Genomic DNA, 15,748 nt, shown 5'->3' on the forward strand with positions numbered 1-15,748 from the left:
ATCTTTTTTTTTTTTTTTCCTTTTTGATTTTGGGGTGAAACTCTTGACATGTTCTGTGGAATTATTCCATTAAGATCTCTTATATCTTAATATCTTAATTTTCAGGTACATGTCGAATTTCAGAGAACAGGTGAAGTTGGAGAAAGAGGTGAACAAAGTCCCCAGTAAAACTATGGGACCAGCAAAAGTGAATGTGCCGTCGCCACAGAAATATCTACTGAAACACTCCAAGGAACCCAAACTCCCTGAGAGTACATGTCTTGCATTTATTGTTTGAGACATTCTGAGAATGAATATATAATACTGACCTTTTTAAATACACAATCATACATGCCAATTTCATGCGTAGACGTGTTGAGACCACTGAAGGTATCCTAATTTTGCTTAGATCATTTATTTGTTACGTTTCAGAGAAACAATTTAAATATGAAGATGATGAGCTACATAGTAAACCACCAATACCTGCCAGAACAGACAAGCCGCTCATGGGTCTCCACACCAACAAGAACTTTATTAAGACCAACGCTGTTGAGAATATCATGGCATTCCCGAAGAAACCACAGCCTGTGTATACTTATACCAAAAAGGGAGACAAACAACTGTTGGAGAACTCTGGTCTCATCCCTAAATACATAAAGAAGAAGGTGAGAGGAGAGATTTGATGTTGAGCTTTATGTTTCAGATGCTCTTGTATTCCATGCATACAAAGCATACTGTTCACGGTACATACGGAATAGAGTAAACATAGTAAGAAAAGCCTCAGGCCTGTTTTTATGTATGTTCTCAGGACTATGGTCAAACTCCAGAGTACCTGCACCAGCGTAGAGAGGAAGTGAAGAAAGCACAAGAAGAATATGACAACTATGTCAAGGAACGAATGAGAGAAGGGGCCATGAAACAGCTTTCCGGTGAAGAACGCCACAGTATCCTACAGGTAATCAAATACAAATAAACTCTGAATGAAACCATTTCTAATTGTGAATAGCCTGTGTTTTGATGGAAAGCACATCGTCTTCCTCTAGAGCTTTTTATTGCAGAACTTGCAGCATTAATCTCCTGATGAGAAAGTGCTTGTATTTGTAGTTGTTCCTCAGTTTAGATAAAAGTATGAATAATGTTATATGAATAAATGTAAATTAATGAATGAACTTTTTTTTCATGATTTTTTTTTTTCCATTAAATTTTGAAGCAGAAAGACTGAAATAGTGCTTTCTTGTAAAACACACTCCAATAATCTGTTTTATTTACAACTTAAAAAAAATAATGTTTTTGAAAGAAGTCTTTTATGCTCTCAAAGGCTGTATTTATGTGAACAACAATGCAGTAAAACAGTAATATTATGAAATATATCATTACATTTAAAAATAACTGTTTAGAGTTTGAATATATTGAATGTATTTTGAATATATGTCATTTATTCTTACGATGGTAAATCTCAATGTTCGGCATTCTTCAGAGTCACATGATATGAATATGCTGATCTGATGTTCAAGAAACAGTTGCTGCTTAATATTTCTGTGGAAACTGTTACTTTTTGTCAGAATAGCATTTATTGTTAACAAAAATAAATCTTTTGTAACATGATAAAATACTCTAATTTTGAACAATTTAATGCATCCTTGCTTAATTAAAGTATCAGTTTCTTAAAAAAAAAAAACTTAAACTTTTAAATGGTAGTGTTTAAGAATTATACAATATTTGTATATATATATATATATATATATATTACAAGTAAATGTTTGATGACTTGATGACTTTTGGCAGGCTCTGAAGAAGAACTGGGACGATCTTCATTACCAGTACCAGGGCCTCTCTGTTGTCACAGACACAGCTCCCAAAAAATATAGGAAGGAGCGTCTAGAGCAGGAAATGAAGCAGCTGGAGAAAGATATTGAGCTGATTGAGCGACACAAAACCATCTACACTGCTAATAACTGAACGTGATGCTAGTGGCCCCGAATTCAGCAAGAATAACATTTCAAACAGGCAAAGCTGCCACAGTGTCTTTGCTCGTCCTCTTTTATGGTACTGCAGAAATAGTTTGAAAGGCTTCGGTAAAGCTTTACAACAATACATCTGAGTGCAATAAAGATCATTTTAGATCAACTGAATGGTCTCTGAACGATTTCATCCATTTAAAGTCAACATGAAATCAAAACGAACCACATTTATTGTCTTAATATGTTTCTGGACTTGTTCATGATTCATCAGTGAACATTATTCCAAGTCTTAAACTTTCATCAAAACATTGATCACCAAGGCTGCATTTATTTGATCAAAAATACAGTAAAAACAGTAATATTATAAAATATTATTACAATTTAAAATAGCTTAATAATGGTTTTTAATAAAATAACTTTTCTACTTTGATATCTTTTAAAGTGTCATTTATTCATGCCGTTTCTCCAGTCTTCAGTGTCACATGGTCCTTGAGAAATCATTCTAATATGCTGATTTGCTGCTCAAGAAATATTTCTTATTATTATTGTGCTTTTTTTAAATTTAGAAATGATGTTGCCACTTTTGATCAATTTAATGCATCCTTGATGGATAAAGATATTCATTTCTTTAAATTTTTTTTACAAAGTTTTGATCAGAAGTGTGGATTGTTCATTGAACCTACATTTTCATCTCTTGCTGAATACTGTGATTTTTATGAAATATGCATCTGTGTTAATTCCTAGTCGTTTTGTTACAATGTAATGTTATACCCCTAATATATGTATAAAAGGAAAGTATTTTGATAATGAAAACATTGGAAACACCTCCCACTCTGTTTACTCATGTGAAATGGGTGGGTGCACAAACGGTTCTCTCTCAGTAAGTATCACAGCTTAATTCTCTCTCACACATACGAGCACTGACATGGCATCTGACCAGAGAAAAGAACCAGGCGTTGTGGTAAATATGCCTAACATACTGGATTTCATTCATTACAATTGCAACAGACAACTTGTTAATTTTGCATCCTTACTTAGTGATTTTCTTTTTGCATTTCTACTTGTACTAAACTTTACTATGAACTATTGTATTTTTTTGCTCTGTCTTTGGTTGGTTTAGATTAAAGACGGCTGGTCAGGTTACAGTTTGGAGCTGTTTAATTATCCTGAGCATTATCGGGGTGATCTGGAGTGTGTGTACATCCCTCATGGAGTCATTGTGAACAGGTAAATAAACACACTGCTGGACACAGAGCACCTCCATAAACAATTGCTGTACAGCTTTTCTAAACTCTAGAATAAATGTGAGATTCCATGGATCTTTTTCTCAGGAGAAAAAAACCTGAGGAGCAAAAGACTTAAGCAAAATGTTTATGTGGAACAAGAGATTCTGTTACTTAAATATGTCTGGCATTTTGTATTGAAATTAATACATAAAAAATTTATTAATGCGTAATACATAAAAATATGTAATATAGAGAGTTTATGTTGTCAACTATTCATTGTTTAGTCTTGTGCTTTCTTAGCTCCACAATCACATTCCAAAGAATTTTGGGTTGCCTGTTAACTTCATGTGACCCTTAAATCTAATTTATGACATCACATGACCTCCTCACACACACAGAGTTTGTGACATTGTGATCTAATGTGATTTGTAGGATTGAGTGTCTGGCCAGAGACATCCTTGAAGACATCGGACATCATGATATGATGGTTCTGTGTGTTCTGAAGGGAGGATATAAGTTCTGTTCTGACCTGGTGGAGTCGATTAAAGCTCAGAGCCGCAGCGCCAACAGAAGACTGACTACCAGAGTAGAGTTCATCCGCTTCAAGAGCTATCTGGTGAGGAAGCACAGAAATCATAAGCATAATAGCCAAAACTATTTCTGTTTGATAGCAGAGTGCTCATATCCACAACACATCTGTGCTAAAAGTGTTCAGAGTTTAGTTCACATAAAAATACACCCCTCAAATCCCCATTAACTCCCAGAAATGACCAAATAACAACAATAATAATAATAACACAATGCAATGCAAACTAATATTTTGTAAATGCCAAGTGTCCGTCATCGGCTGTGATCAGCAGATGGCGCTCGAATGCTATGTGCATGTTATTCAGAAAAGCACGTGCATGTGCTAAGAATAACGTATTTTCATGCTACTGTACTATTTCTGCTGTGCACAATATGTATATATTGCCCAAATGAAAATGCTGGAATACCTGGATGGTATACGATGTACAGCGTTACTACATTGGCCAAAATCTATGGTAGGCCTTTGGAGATTGGATAATTCATTCATTAGGAATTAATCAGTGTATCAACATCAGACAAGATAACATTGTCTTCTTTATTCATTATTTGACTGCCAAGATTCAGACTGCCAAGAATTTCCACACATAATTGGATTAACAAAACAAATGTAAAAAAAAAAAAAAAGCATGCTATGAGTTAATTTTCATGCAAATTTAAATGTTCAGAGAATGATGCATGAATGCTCTGTACCCAACATAAGGTTGGGTTTGAATCTTTAAGGCTAATCCCAAAAAATAAATAAATAAATAAATACTTTAAATGCAATAAAAGTTAACTGAAACAATATAGAGAAATACAATATACAATTTAAAAAAAAAAGTATTTTATTTCAGATACAGTAGTGTCTAATTTACATGCAGTTTAACTTGATGTAGCCTACCTAAAAAAAAACTAAAGTACAAATTGATAAAAACATTTAAAAAACAATAACTAATAAAAATGACAAAAACACACAACAAAATTAGGAACATTTTAACTAAAATTAAAATCAGGATGGAAAAAACAAAACAAAATTGAAGATATTAAAAAAAAACATTAAAATAGTATCTCAATTATACTAAAATATCACTGGCACAGACAATACCAAATAAATGTAAAATCAGCAACATAATAGTTGATCTTGTTTCAGCATTGTGGAAGACATTTTAATCTGAAATAATGATCACATGAGATGATCTACCCTCAGTACACAATGTGTGAGTCTCATACATTCTAAAAGTGTGGACACTTTAAGCCACACTTGTTGTGTTATTGCATTAGATAACAGAATAATAAGTGGCATTTATGTCAACTAAAATATTTCACAAAATATTTTGTTTTTAAACAGATATGCTGTTCAAAATAAAATATTGTGGAAAATATCGTGGAAGTAACTGACTTACATTCACTAAAAACCATCTAAAACCCACTACAGAAAAAAAGAGACAGAAACCGAAAATGCCTCTAAGAAATTATATTAATAATTTATTTTATCTGGGACCTTATAAATTGATCGCTTTGATGAATTGGTTCAAAATGACTGACTCACCCATTCTTCTGAGTCAAATTCATTGTTGTAGTGCATATTTTAGTTAAATGCTACTGTTTTATCAACATGTTTCTTTTAATTAATATTAATATGGAATGTGTTTTTGCAGTGATTTCACACACCTCACAGTTTTGCTCCCAATGTTCTCACATTTACAAACCCTTTGCTAATAGTTCAAATCGATTATTTAAGAACTTTTAAATACACCATCGGCTAGCCTACTGATTAGCCAGCAGATGGTGATGTTTGCACAATTTAGTCCAAAGAGATGCACTTTGTGTGTGTGTGTGTGTGTGTGTGTGTGTACCTACTTAACTATATTTTGGGGACAAATTTGTACCCAAAAGTGAGCTAAACCTGACAAAATCTCCAAAAACGTCCCCAAAGGGAGGTCCTCATTTGTAAAACTGGTATAAAAATACAGTAAACAAAGTTTTTTTTTTAAATTGTAAAAATGCAGAAAGTTTCCTGTGAGGGGTAGGTTTAGGTGTAGGGTTGGTGTAGGGCAATAGCACAGTTTGTACAGTATAAAAACCATTACACCTATGGAATGTCCCCATTTAGATAGCTAAGTAAACTTGTGTGTGTGTGTGTGCATGCGTGTGTGCGTGTGATCTGGTATACATGGTTTATGAGGACACTTCCTGTGTCCCCGTAAACCAAATTGCTCAAAAAAACATATATTCAAAACTTTGACTTTTGAAACAGACTTTTTTTCTACCCTTACAAAAATTAACCATGTTTTTACAACAAATAAAACAAAAAAAAAAACATGGTTACTATAGTTAAACCATGGTAACCACAAATTATCCTTGGTTTTGCTACACTAACCATAATTTAACCATGGTATTTGTAGTAAAACTGTGGTTATACAAATGGTAATCAATACACCAAAAAACATGGTTACTACACTTTTACTACAATAAAATTTTGGTTAATTTTCATAAGAGTACCACTGTAGAGAAATCCAAATGTACCACTGTAGTAATCAAATTAGTCTTTTAGTACATATCATTAAAATATGTGTCTATCTACAATTGAAATACACAGAGAGAATCCTCTCTGAGAATACAGTAAAGGTCAAGTTGTTCAGTCATGGCTGGGTGGGTCTTCATAGTCGGGTGTTTTACTCATGGGCCCCTGAGGAGCCTCCAATCCATCAGCCAGTGGCTCCACTTCCTGTCTGAACACAACCGACCCGGAATGTTCATCTCAAGCACAGAAGAGCCACTTCACCCCTTCACAGAAGATCAACTTGACCCTGAGCAGAGGATGCAACCCAATTCTCTCATCAGACAAAAGCAGCTTCTGTGGGGTGTACAATGTTGATTGTGTTCGTGGTGCTCTTGTCTATAGAGATTGTATGTGCCGATCATATGTGCCGACAGGGCCACAGTTTTAACGTCTGTCTCTGTGTTTTCCCCACTGTGTGTTTTACAGAATGACCAGTCCACTGAAGATCTGCACATTATTGGACCAGATGACCTCTCCATGCTGAAAGGCAAGGTATTGTACCATTTGTTTTTTATTATTAGTATTATTATTGGTCATAAGGATGCATTAAAATAAAACAGCTTTATTAGTAGTAATTATAAGACACTATTGCTCATGCACTATTTAGCGTTGGTGATTTGAACAAACCCTATTAAACATTGCTAAAGCATGAACGGTACCTCAAATCATATTGTGGCTAGTTGAACAGAGTTGGAATTTCTTTTCTTGGGGTATGTTTACATGACAATGATTGTACTAAAGACAGAAAAGTTCTTCCTTTGCGTTTTTGAAAAGTTTAATGTACAGACGGCAATGTTTTCAAAATGATCCCATTCACATCGATCCACAAAAACAACTAAAAATGCTGTATTATGCATGCCAGGTCAGTAGTTGTCGATGTCACTTTGTAAAGAAACACTATGCGCCTGCACACATATGCATTCCTATCGACTAAACACGTAATATGTATGCGCATGACGTCACAGTTTTCTCAAATTCTCTTTTTTGTAGTTTATACGGAGTGCCTTACAGTGTGAAAAGCCGCTGCAAACGATTCAGTGCATTAGGTGAACTGTCTGAATGAATCAAACTGAATCGTAGACCATATTTTGCAAACTCATTTGACTGAATAAATCAATAGTGATTCATTCAGTGCTTCTGCTTTCAAACAGAAAGCTGCTTGGTTTCTAGATTTGCCTAAGGTCCTTTCTTCAAAGTAAAGTTGCTTCATTCCTAGTGAAAAATAAATATACTAAAATGTAAATTTGAAATACATTTATTTCATGCTAACTATACTACAAATGCATTTACATATTTATGTACTTAATATAAATACCCTGCAATTGTACTTTTAGTATACTAAACTCGTAAACTTAAAGTCTGCTAAATTGGAAAATCTATTTTTGTACTTTTTGCACTTTAATTGTGTGGAAGAAGTGCTGATGTCCAGCTAAAGATGTGCTGAAGTATATTTGATTGTGCTAAAGTGGAACTATTGCAAGTATACTTTAGATACACTTTAAATATATTGCATTCAAAGATTGATGTTATTCAAAGACCATACAATCCTCATCAGCAGTGACATTAAAACATATTTTAGGCGTAATATTAAGAAACGTGTGCACAATAAAGTGTACTTATATTTTTATATCAGTAAGTCTCGAGTGATATGTCAGTAAATATGTTCATAGATTTGAACTATACTATATAAAATAAATATATTACTTTTTTATTAAGGGTTGTTTTGCAAATTTTTCAAAATCCAGTCATTTCAATATGAAAACTCAGCAACATCCACATAGTAATGTCCTAACCAATTAAAAGCCTAGTTATGCTATTAAGATTAATTTAATGTGACATGTTCTATTCAGCTTCTCTGTAAATGCACTTACTCTCAGTACAATGCGTGTGAAGCCAGCCTTAATCTGTTCCAGCAAGTCATGTATATAAACTTACAGAACACACACACACACGCACACATCCTAGAACATTCAGACTACTTGTGTAATAATTTCCCCTGTAGCATTTTGTGTGTGATTTTCATGATTACACAGTATCAGGGGGTCTAAATGAATTAATTGTGTGTCTGTATGGATCTTGGGTCAGGGGTTGTTCTAACGGTAGACTGTTAAAAGGGTTAGTGTGTTTAGTGAGAAAGTACAAGCAGCTTCTAAAGGCTGGTGGTCATATGTCTGAGGTTTTCATCAACAAACCACATCGTTGTATCTCTTCAGAAGCGTTCTGAGACCTAGAAAAGCGGATGCATTTCTAAACTACCAGGACTTGAAAAGTATCATGGTTTCCACAGAAATATTAAGCAGCACAGCTGTTTTTTACATTAATAATAATGGTTAAAAAAGAAAGAAATGTTTCATGGGCAGCAAATCAACATATTAAAATGATTTCTAAAGGATCATGTGACACTGAAGACTGGAGTAAATACAGCTTTGCCATCACAGGAATAAATTAAATTTCAAAATATATACCATGCAGAATACATATTGTAGCACAATAATGACACCATACATCCTGTCAAACTGAGAGAGAGAAAACACACTTTTTCAAGCACCAAGTGCCTCGGCAGTCCTAAACATTATTGATCATTTTTAGGATGTTCTGGAGCACAGAAGTGCACAGATATTCCCACCTCATTCTGCAAAGAGCCAGAAGCTTTATCCTTGATGAATGGTACAATATCATTCAGCCCTAAAGGAAAGACTGCAGCTGTTGAAGGCAAATGATTGGGTCAGTCCTTACAAGAATAATTGTCAGGTTTTCAGTTCTTTTTTCACTCTATCTTATGGTCTGGATGCAGCAACCATATTGCTTAATTATTATAAATTGTTTAATTATTACAAATCTACCTCTGTGTATGATATGGAGTCATCAGGCCAGTCTACAGTGAGCAGATGACTGTTATTGATTATATCCATTAGCAGCAATCAATAATCTGTGCATCATCATAGCAGTATGACATTATATCTTGTCTATTGAGTGTGATTGATGCTTTGTTCCTTATAGACTTTAGTATCACATTTCTACAGCTTGTCCTTGTCCATCTACCAGATACAATAGATGTTCATATAAGAAACTACATGACCCATTAAATTCTTATGATATGAAAAAAGGGTTAAACTAGTAATAAATGATCCAAGATTGGACTAAATTAAACTTTTAATGTGGCATTGTATTAATCATTGTATGTAACTCAAGTCTATGCCATTTTTCTGATGATAACATCCGGATTCTTTTTTTGTTTTCAGTCTCTAAATTCTGACAATTTTTCTCAGTTTTTTTTCCCACATGCCACACAGAATGTCTTGATTGTGGAGGTAAGATTGTGTGTGTGTGTGTGTGTGTGTTTTGTTTGGGGGGGGGTTAAACATTAAAACATGTTTAAAATGTTTTGCAGTCTCTAAATACAATTTTTCTCAGTTTTTTTTCTTTCCCACATGCCACACAGAATGTCTTGATTAGGTAAGTAAGTGTGTGTGTGTGTGTGTGTGTTTTGTTTCTTTGTTTTTTAGTGCATGTTTAAAAAGTATACAGATGCATTCATTAAATGTTTTCACAGAACAGAAGAATTGCAATTATATTAAATATTATTTAATTTTTTTATGAACAATTCCCATGGCACATGTGCAGGGTAGTCTGGGTTTTGTCTGGAAAACAATAGAGTAGAAAGGTATTTTCCTTTCAGATCAGATTTCACAACAGACATTTTCCAGTCTGAAATCACCCGTGTAGATCACTCCATCACATGTGCTGTTGCATTAAGTACAAACAGTGCTGTTGATCTTTTTTTCCCCCCATAACCTCAGTCAGTTTTGTTAACTGTTATATACTCTCATTAAAAGTTGTTTCATTGTTCTTTTATTTACTGTATGGTTCATTTGTAAGTTAAACACTCATTTTCTCTCACTCTGAAAAATTAGCTCTGTTATAAAAAGCATCATAATATAGCTGCGCTGTAGACATGAAGCTGTCAGAATGCATTGCAGTGAGCTCAGTGAAAACTGAAAAGATGGAGGACAAAGTCGAGATGAATGCTTTCAATATGTGTGTGTGTATGTATGTACAAATGACAGTAAAGACATTTATAATGTTAAAGATTTCTATTTCAAATAAGCTGTACATCTAAATTTTCGGTTTATCTAAGAATCCTAAAAAATGTATCATGATTTCCAAAAATAAAAGAGCAGCACAACTACTTTCAAATGATAACAATAAGAAACGTTTCTTGAGCACCAACTCAGCATGTTAGAATGATTTCTGAAGGATCATGAGACACTGAAGACAACTTTTCCATCGCAGAATACATGTAAAATATAGAAAGCAGTTATTAAATTGTAATAATATTTCACAATTTTGCTGTTTTACTGTATTTTTGATCAAATAAATATAGTAAGAATTAGAGACTTCTTTCAAAAACATTAACTACTCTCAGCAACCCCAAACTTCTGAAATATAGTGTATGGTATAATTTGAGTATTGCATTATTAGCTTAGTAACATCAAACTCTTTTGAAATCAATTGTGAGTTTTTCTTGTGTGCTTCATGTGAAGAATGATATTTTTATGGTTCACAAAATTGCTCTCTATGTATAGTACAAGTAATCATTTATTAGCAAACCCACATGGAATCTGCACAAAATTCAAATAGCCAGCTTATTAGAACAGAGCTTTTGTCTCATGTAGCACCACATATCCATTCCAGTGTAATCTTATATGTATTAATTTCCTCACAGGCAATAATGGACACAGGAAAGACCATGAGAGCCCTTCTACAGCACGTGGAGACTTTCCAGCCCAAAATGGTTAAAGTTGCAGGGTGAGATCAGAGGAATTACTTTAAACCAATGTAAGAGAATAAGCAGCCTGAGAACGAATCTACAAATCTAGAGGGGCAGATCATGACATTTTAATCATTTTAAATGAGATCTAATGGGGGTTAAGGGTGTTTCGTTAGCGATGTTAATGTGTTCCTGTGTCTCCTCGCTCAGGCTGCTGGTGAAGAGGGTTCCTCACGGGGCGGCTGAGCTCCCAGACTGTGAGTGCTCAAGGGTGGCTCAAACACTACTTCTGGCCTGCAGAAATGGGCCGTAATGAGTCACAATATCACACAGGGAATAGAGAGATTATTTGAACATGACTGTGATTAGTGTGATCTGGTTATTTATGTTTTTCTGCAGATGTTGGATTTGTCATTCCTAATCGTTTTGTGGTGGGTTACGCTCTGGACTACAACGAGTACTTCCTAGACCTCAATGTAAGATCACGTCTATTTTTAAAATAAATAAAACAGCAACAAAGACAATAACTGACAAACTGAAGAGAACCATAAGGCTAGATATATACAGAGGTAAATGAGGAACTCAACAAGACACAGGTGAACACAATCAGAAACCATGTAAACATAATTAGTAACTATGGAAACAAACTCAAACCCAGGGAGAAAACACAGGCAGAGAGAATAGAAACCATGGAACATAAATATCTTTCAAAGTATTCTCAAGACCCAGTTTCACCAAGGATGATCACTTTAATGACAATGAAAACTAGGCTATAAGGTTTTAATTATTGTTCTAATTCTATGAGAATAGGGAAGTCCAAATCACAGCTATAACAACAACAACAACACAGGAATGCCATAATTTGAATCATTTTCAAAATGATTTTTTTTTTCAGCTGAAGAACAATAAAAGCACAGACAGCCATTCAGAATCCACCTGACTTTAAAGAGCTTGAGAATTTAAAATGACAGTGTACGCTTATAATAAACAGAATGGTATAGTGTGTTGGTGTGGATGCCAATATAATTATCATTGTATTTATTATAGTTACCGTTCTTGGTGTGAACAGGTCTCTAAACAGGTATAACATGGCACTTATTTCTGGAGCCACAGGAAAAACACACTCTAATGACAAGTCATAACATTATTTTTTTTACATTTTAATTTTTTTTTTGTGAATTGGTGGCTAATTTATATGAATTTGTACCATCTTTTTTGTACCATCATTTTTACCATCAGCTTACGCCGCACTATAGGTGGAGGGATGGACCTTCATGCTTACTTTTTTTTCTATAAATCGCCTCCTCATAAAATAGGTTCAGATAGTGTAGTTATGGCATTTACCAGTTGGGCCAAACTTTTACCCCTTGGAGTAGCCCAACATAACAACATTGGCTGAATTTGGGGCAGGACTAAATTCAAATGCATCAAAATACAGCACAACCAACAACCTGAAATTATAGCCAGTAACTAAAAAAATAAATAAAATGAAATAAAATGAAAACAGAAAAGGTTTAAAGCTGCATAAAAAGGCCTACCACCCTCAAAGCTCATCATACAATATTATATAAGAGATGAATCTCAGTCATACCTGCAGCTTGAATGTCATCACTGAGCATTGAGCGGGACATGGTGAACATCCAGATGAAATCTGGCATACAGCACAGCATTCGTCTTTCCTAGAAAACTCTAATCAGCCTCACACATCATGTATAAAAGTCCCTGCTACAGCTGTAAATGTGATGGAAAACATCTTTCTGTCACACTGCACACAAGCAGAAGCAAACATACTTCTACAGCTTTATTTTCTGCTTTATTTATCGCTTGACTCACGTAAGTGATTTATTCCCCTTCACAGCACATCTGCGTCATCAGTGAGATGGGGAAACAGAAATATAAAGTGTGACAAAACTCCTTTCAAGAGGAATGGACATTTATATTACCATAACAGATGAAAACCTTGTTGTGTCAAAAGATTACTGTAACTGACATGCTGTATTATGTTTGAAATATAATATAATATGTTTTGCATGTAAGTCACATCGCAATACTAACGTGATATGATGTGGAAAACATACTTACTGTGTGTCATTTTATATGCTGTATCAGTTTAAGAGCCCAGCTGTTCATTTTTGTCCTCTTAGAAGACATTTGTTTGAGAGACCATCCATGCCACTGAGGACATATCATGCTTGTGGGTTTAATGATAACTCTTTTTCCTTCTCTTGTTTGATTTTTTTTTTAAATGTCTGACATTGCAATAGCTTCTTTAAATACATTTTCAGTTATTTCTTCAATGTCCTTTGTAATAGACATCAGGGTGTAGCAGACATATTTCATCTGTTGAGGAGACATTACAGATCAATAGGGTAACACTTTATTTCGATAGTCCACTTTAGACATTCTATTAACAGCAAGTAACTTTGCAACTACATGTCAACTAGCAGTTAGTATAGTATTAGTAGACTGTCTGCTTAATATCTTCTAACAATTTCTTTGTCAACATTCTACTAACCCTAAACCTACCCTAACAGTCTACTCTGAGAATTAGTTGACATGTAGTTGACATGTAATTGAAAATTAATGAGAATTAGTTGACATGTAGTTACAAAGTTACGTATAGTTAATAGAATGTCTAAAGTGGACTATCGAAATAAAGTGTAACCATCAATAGTATAAGTTTTACATCCATCCATTCTCTAAACTGTTTGTCCTATGAAGGGTTGCATGGATACTGGAGTCTATCCCAGCGTTTTGGCCTTAAAAAACATGTTAATATAAAAAACCAGACAGTGTATACACTGATAATATTAAAACCACTGACAGGTGAAGTGAATAACGGCAAGGCAAAGGCAAGCCAGTCTGGTTCATTCACTCAGAAGAGCTACTGTACTTCAAATTGTTGAAAAACGTAGTGCTGGCAATAATAGAAAAATGTCAGAACACACAGTGCATCGCAGTTTACTGCGTATGGGTCTGTATAGCCACAGACCGGTCAGAGGGCCCATGATGACCCCTGTCCACCACTGGAAGTACCTACAATGAGCAAGTGAGTGACAGAACTGGAACATGAAGCAATGGAAGAAGGTTGCCTGGTCACTGATCACTCTTTCTTTTAGATCTGGTGGATGGTCGGGTGCATTGCGTTGTTTATCTGGGGAAGAGATGGCAGCAGGATGCACTATGGGACTATAGGATGAAGGCAGACAGACAGAGGCAAGTACACCCCTTCATGACAATGGTGTTCTCTGATGGCAGTGGCCTCTTTCAGCAGGATAATGCACCCTGCCACACTGCAAATATTGTTCAGAAATGGTTTGAGGGACATGACGAAGAGTTCAAGGTGTTGCCTTGGCTTCCAAATTCCCCAGATCTCAATCTGATGGAGTATCGATGGGATGTGTTAGACCAACAAATTCGATCCATGGATGCCCCACCTTTCAGCTTACAGGACTTAAAGGATCTGCTGCTAATATCTTGGTGCTAGATAGTACAGGACGACTTCAGTGGTCTTGTGGAGTCCATGCCTCGATGCATCAAAGCTGTATTACAAAATAATAGGCAGGTGGTTTTAATATTGTGGCTGGTCAGTGTATAAAATTGATAACACACAATTTTGTTTCCCCTTCAGGAACTTTGGGAAGGCCCCCAGCGTGACCATGCTCTGAATCACATATGAAATCAGTCCAATAGATGGGCGAGACGTCATGGGCGGGTGACGTTGCGACCAGGAAGCTATAAAAGCACGTGCGGTGGAACCGGCGTCAGCTTTTTGTCATTCAGCAAGCGCTCTGTGTGTGTGTCAGTCGCTATCTGTTTGTGAGTCTTATTTAGCGTTGTTTGTCCACTTATAAGCTCCATTATGCCAAGCTTCAGCAAAAAGAAGCATTTGGGCAAGAGCAGACAGCATTCAGGCTGTGTATTCCTCCCTGCCCGCGCTATATTTCGGGTGGGGACACACACAGTTTGTATGTTGTCTGCTTGGGAGCGAAGCACGCAGAGTCAGCTCTCTTGTGAGTGTTTGTTACTGCCTTGCTTCACTCTCGGAAGGCTCTCTTTGAGGAGGGAGCCTTCACCGGCGTTTCACCTGTGCTCGAGTGTGTCGGTGCTTGCGAGCTTGTGGTTCGGTCCCGCTATTGCTGAGGCACGGCGGCGATTCAAATCGCGGAGATCGCACGTGGATCTAGCAGATGGGTTGGAGACGGCTCGACTTTTCTCCGCCTGCACTCTTTAGATCCAGCTCTCTCTCTCGAGGCTCGGAAGCCCGCCCTGCGATTTCTTCCCCCTCTGAGTGAGAGCTCTGCTGTTGCAGCTATTTTTCTCCAAGGAGATTGATATTGTTTGTGTGACCAAGCGGCTCGCGTGCTGCCGAGGCAACGCGTGTATTACATCATTTTCAGTTTGTGATGTGAATCTTACCACACCAGACCGTGTTTACTCGTTTGGTTGTTTGGCTGCATTTAATTCTGAGGAATTAAGTGAGGTATTTATCTGATTATGAGAAGTTAGATATATCTTTTTCGATGTTTGATATGAATCTTATCACACCAGACCGTTTACTCGTCTGGTTGTTTGGCTGCATTTAATTCTGAGGAATTAAATTAGGTATTTATCTGACTATGAGAAGTTAGATATACAGGGGCTCTAGCGGATGGCGGATCTGCGGAACGTCATTCCCACT

At 35.8% G+C, this 15,748-nt stretch overlaps 2 protein-coding genes across 2 annotated transcripts in view; both read left to right on the plus strand.

Annotated features, from left to right (window-relative positions):
* enkur (enkurin, TRPC channel interacting protein) overlaps nt 1-1,938 on the plus strand; it is a 2,223-nt gene extending 285 nt beyond the window's left edge. Inside the window, exons 2-5 of the mRNA XM_016572591.1 lie at nt 106-251; nt 412-644; nt 788-934; nt 1,765-1,938. Of these exons, the coding sequence (XP_016428077.1) occupies nt 106-251; nt 412-644; nt 788-934; nt 1,765-1,938 (700 nt within the window). The remainder of the gene's footprint in view (nt 1-105; nt 252-411; nt 645-787; nt 935-1,764) is intronic.
* An 808-nt stretch (nt 1,939-2,746) lies between these two features.
* Nucleotides 2,747-12,973, plus strand: LOC107755703 (phosphoribosyltransferase domain-containing protein 1-like). The gene is made up of 10 exons (XM_016572587.1): nt 2,747-2,775; nt 2,859-2,901; nt 3,061-3,167; nt 3,599-3,782; nt 6,723-6,788; nt 9,590-9,607; nt 11,023-11,105; nt 11,278-11,324; nt 11,467-11,543; nt 12,926-12,973. Exons 1-10 carry the CDS (start codon nt 2,747-2,749, stop codon nt 12,971-12,973), a joined length of 702 nt encoding a protein of 233 aa, XP_016428073.1.
* Nucleotides 12,974-15,748: the final 2,775 nt, after the last annotated feature.

The sequence above is a fragment of the Sinocyclocheilus rhinocerous genome, unplaced genomic scaffold (assembly GCF_001515625.1).
Source record: "Sinocyclocheilus rhinocerous isolate Xijiao unplaced genomic scaffold, SAMN03320098_v1.1 scaffold1193, whole genome shotgun sequence".
NCBI classification, from domain to species: domain Eukaryota; kingdom Metazoa; phylum Chordata; class Actinopteri; order Cypriniformes; family Cyprinidae; genus Sinocyclocheilus; species Sinocyclocheilus rhinocerous.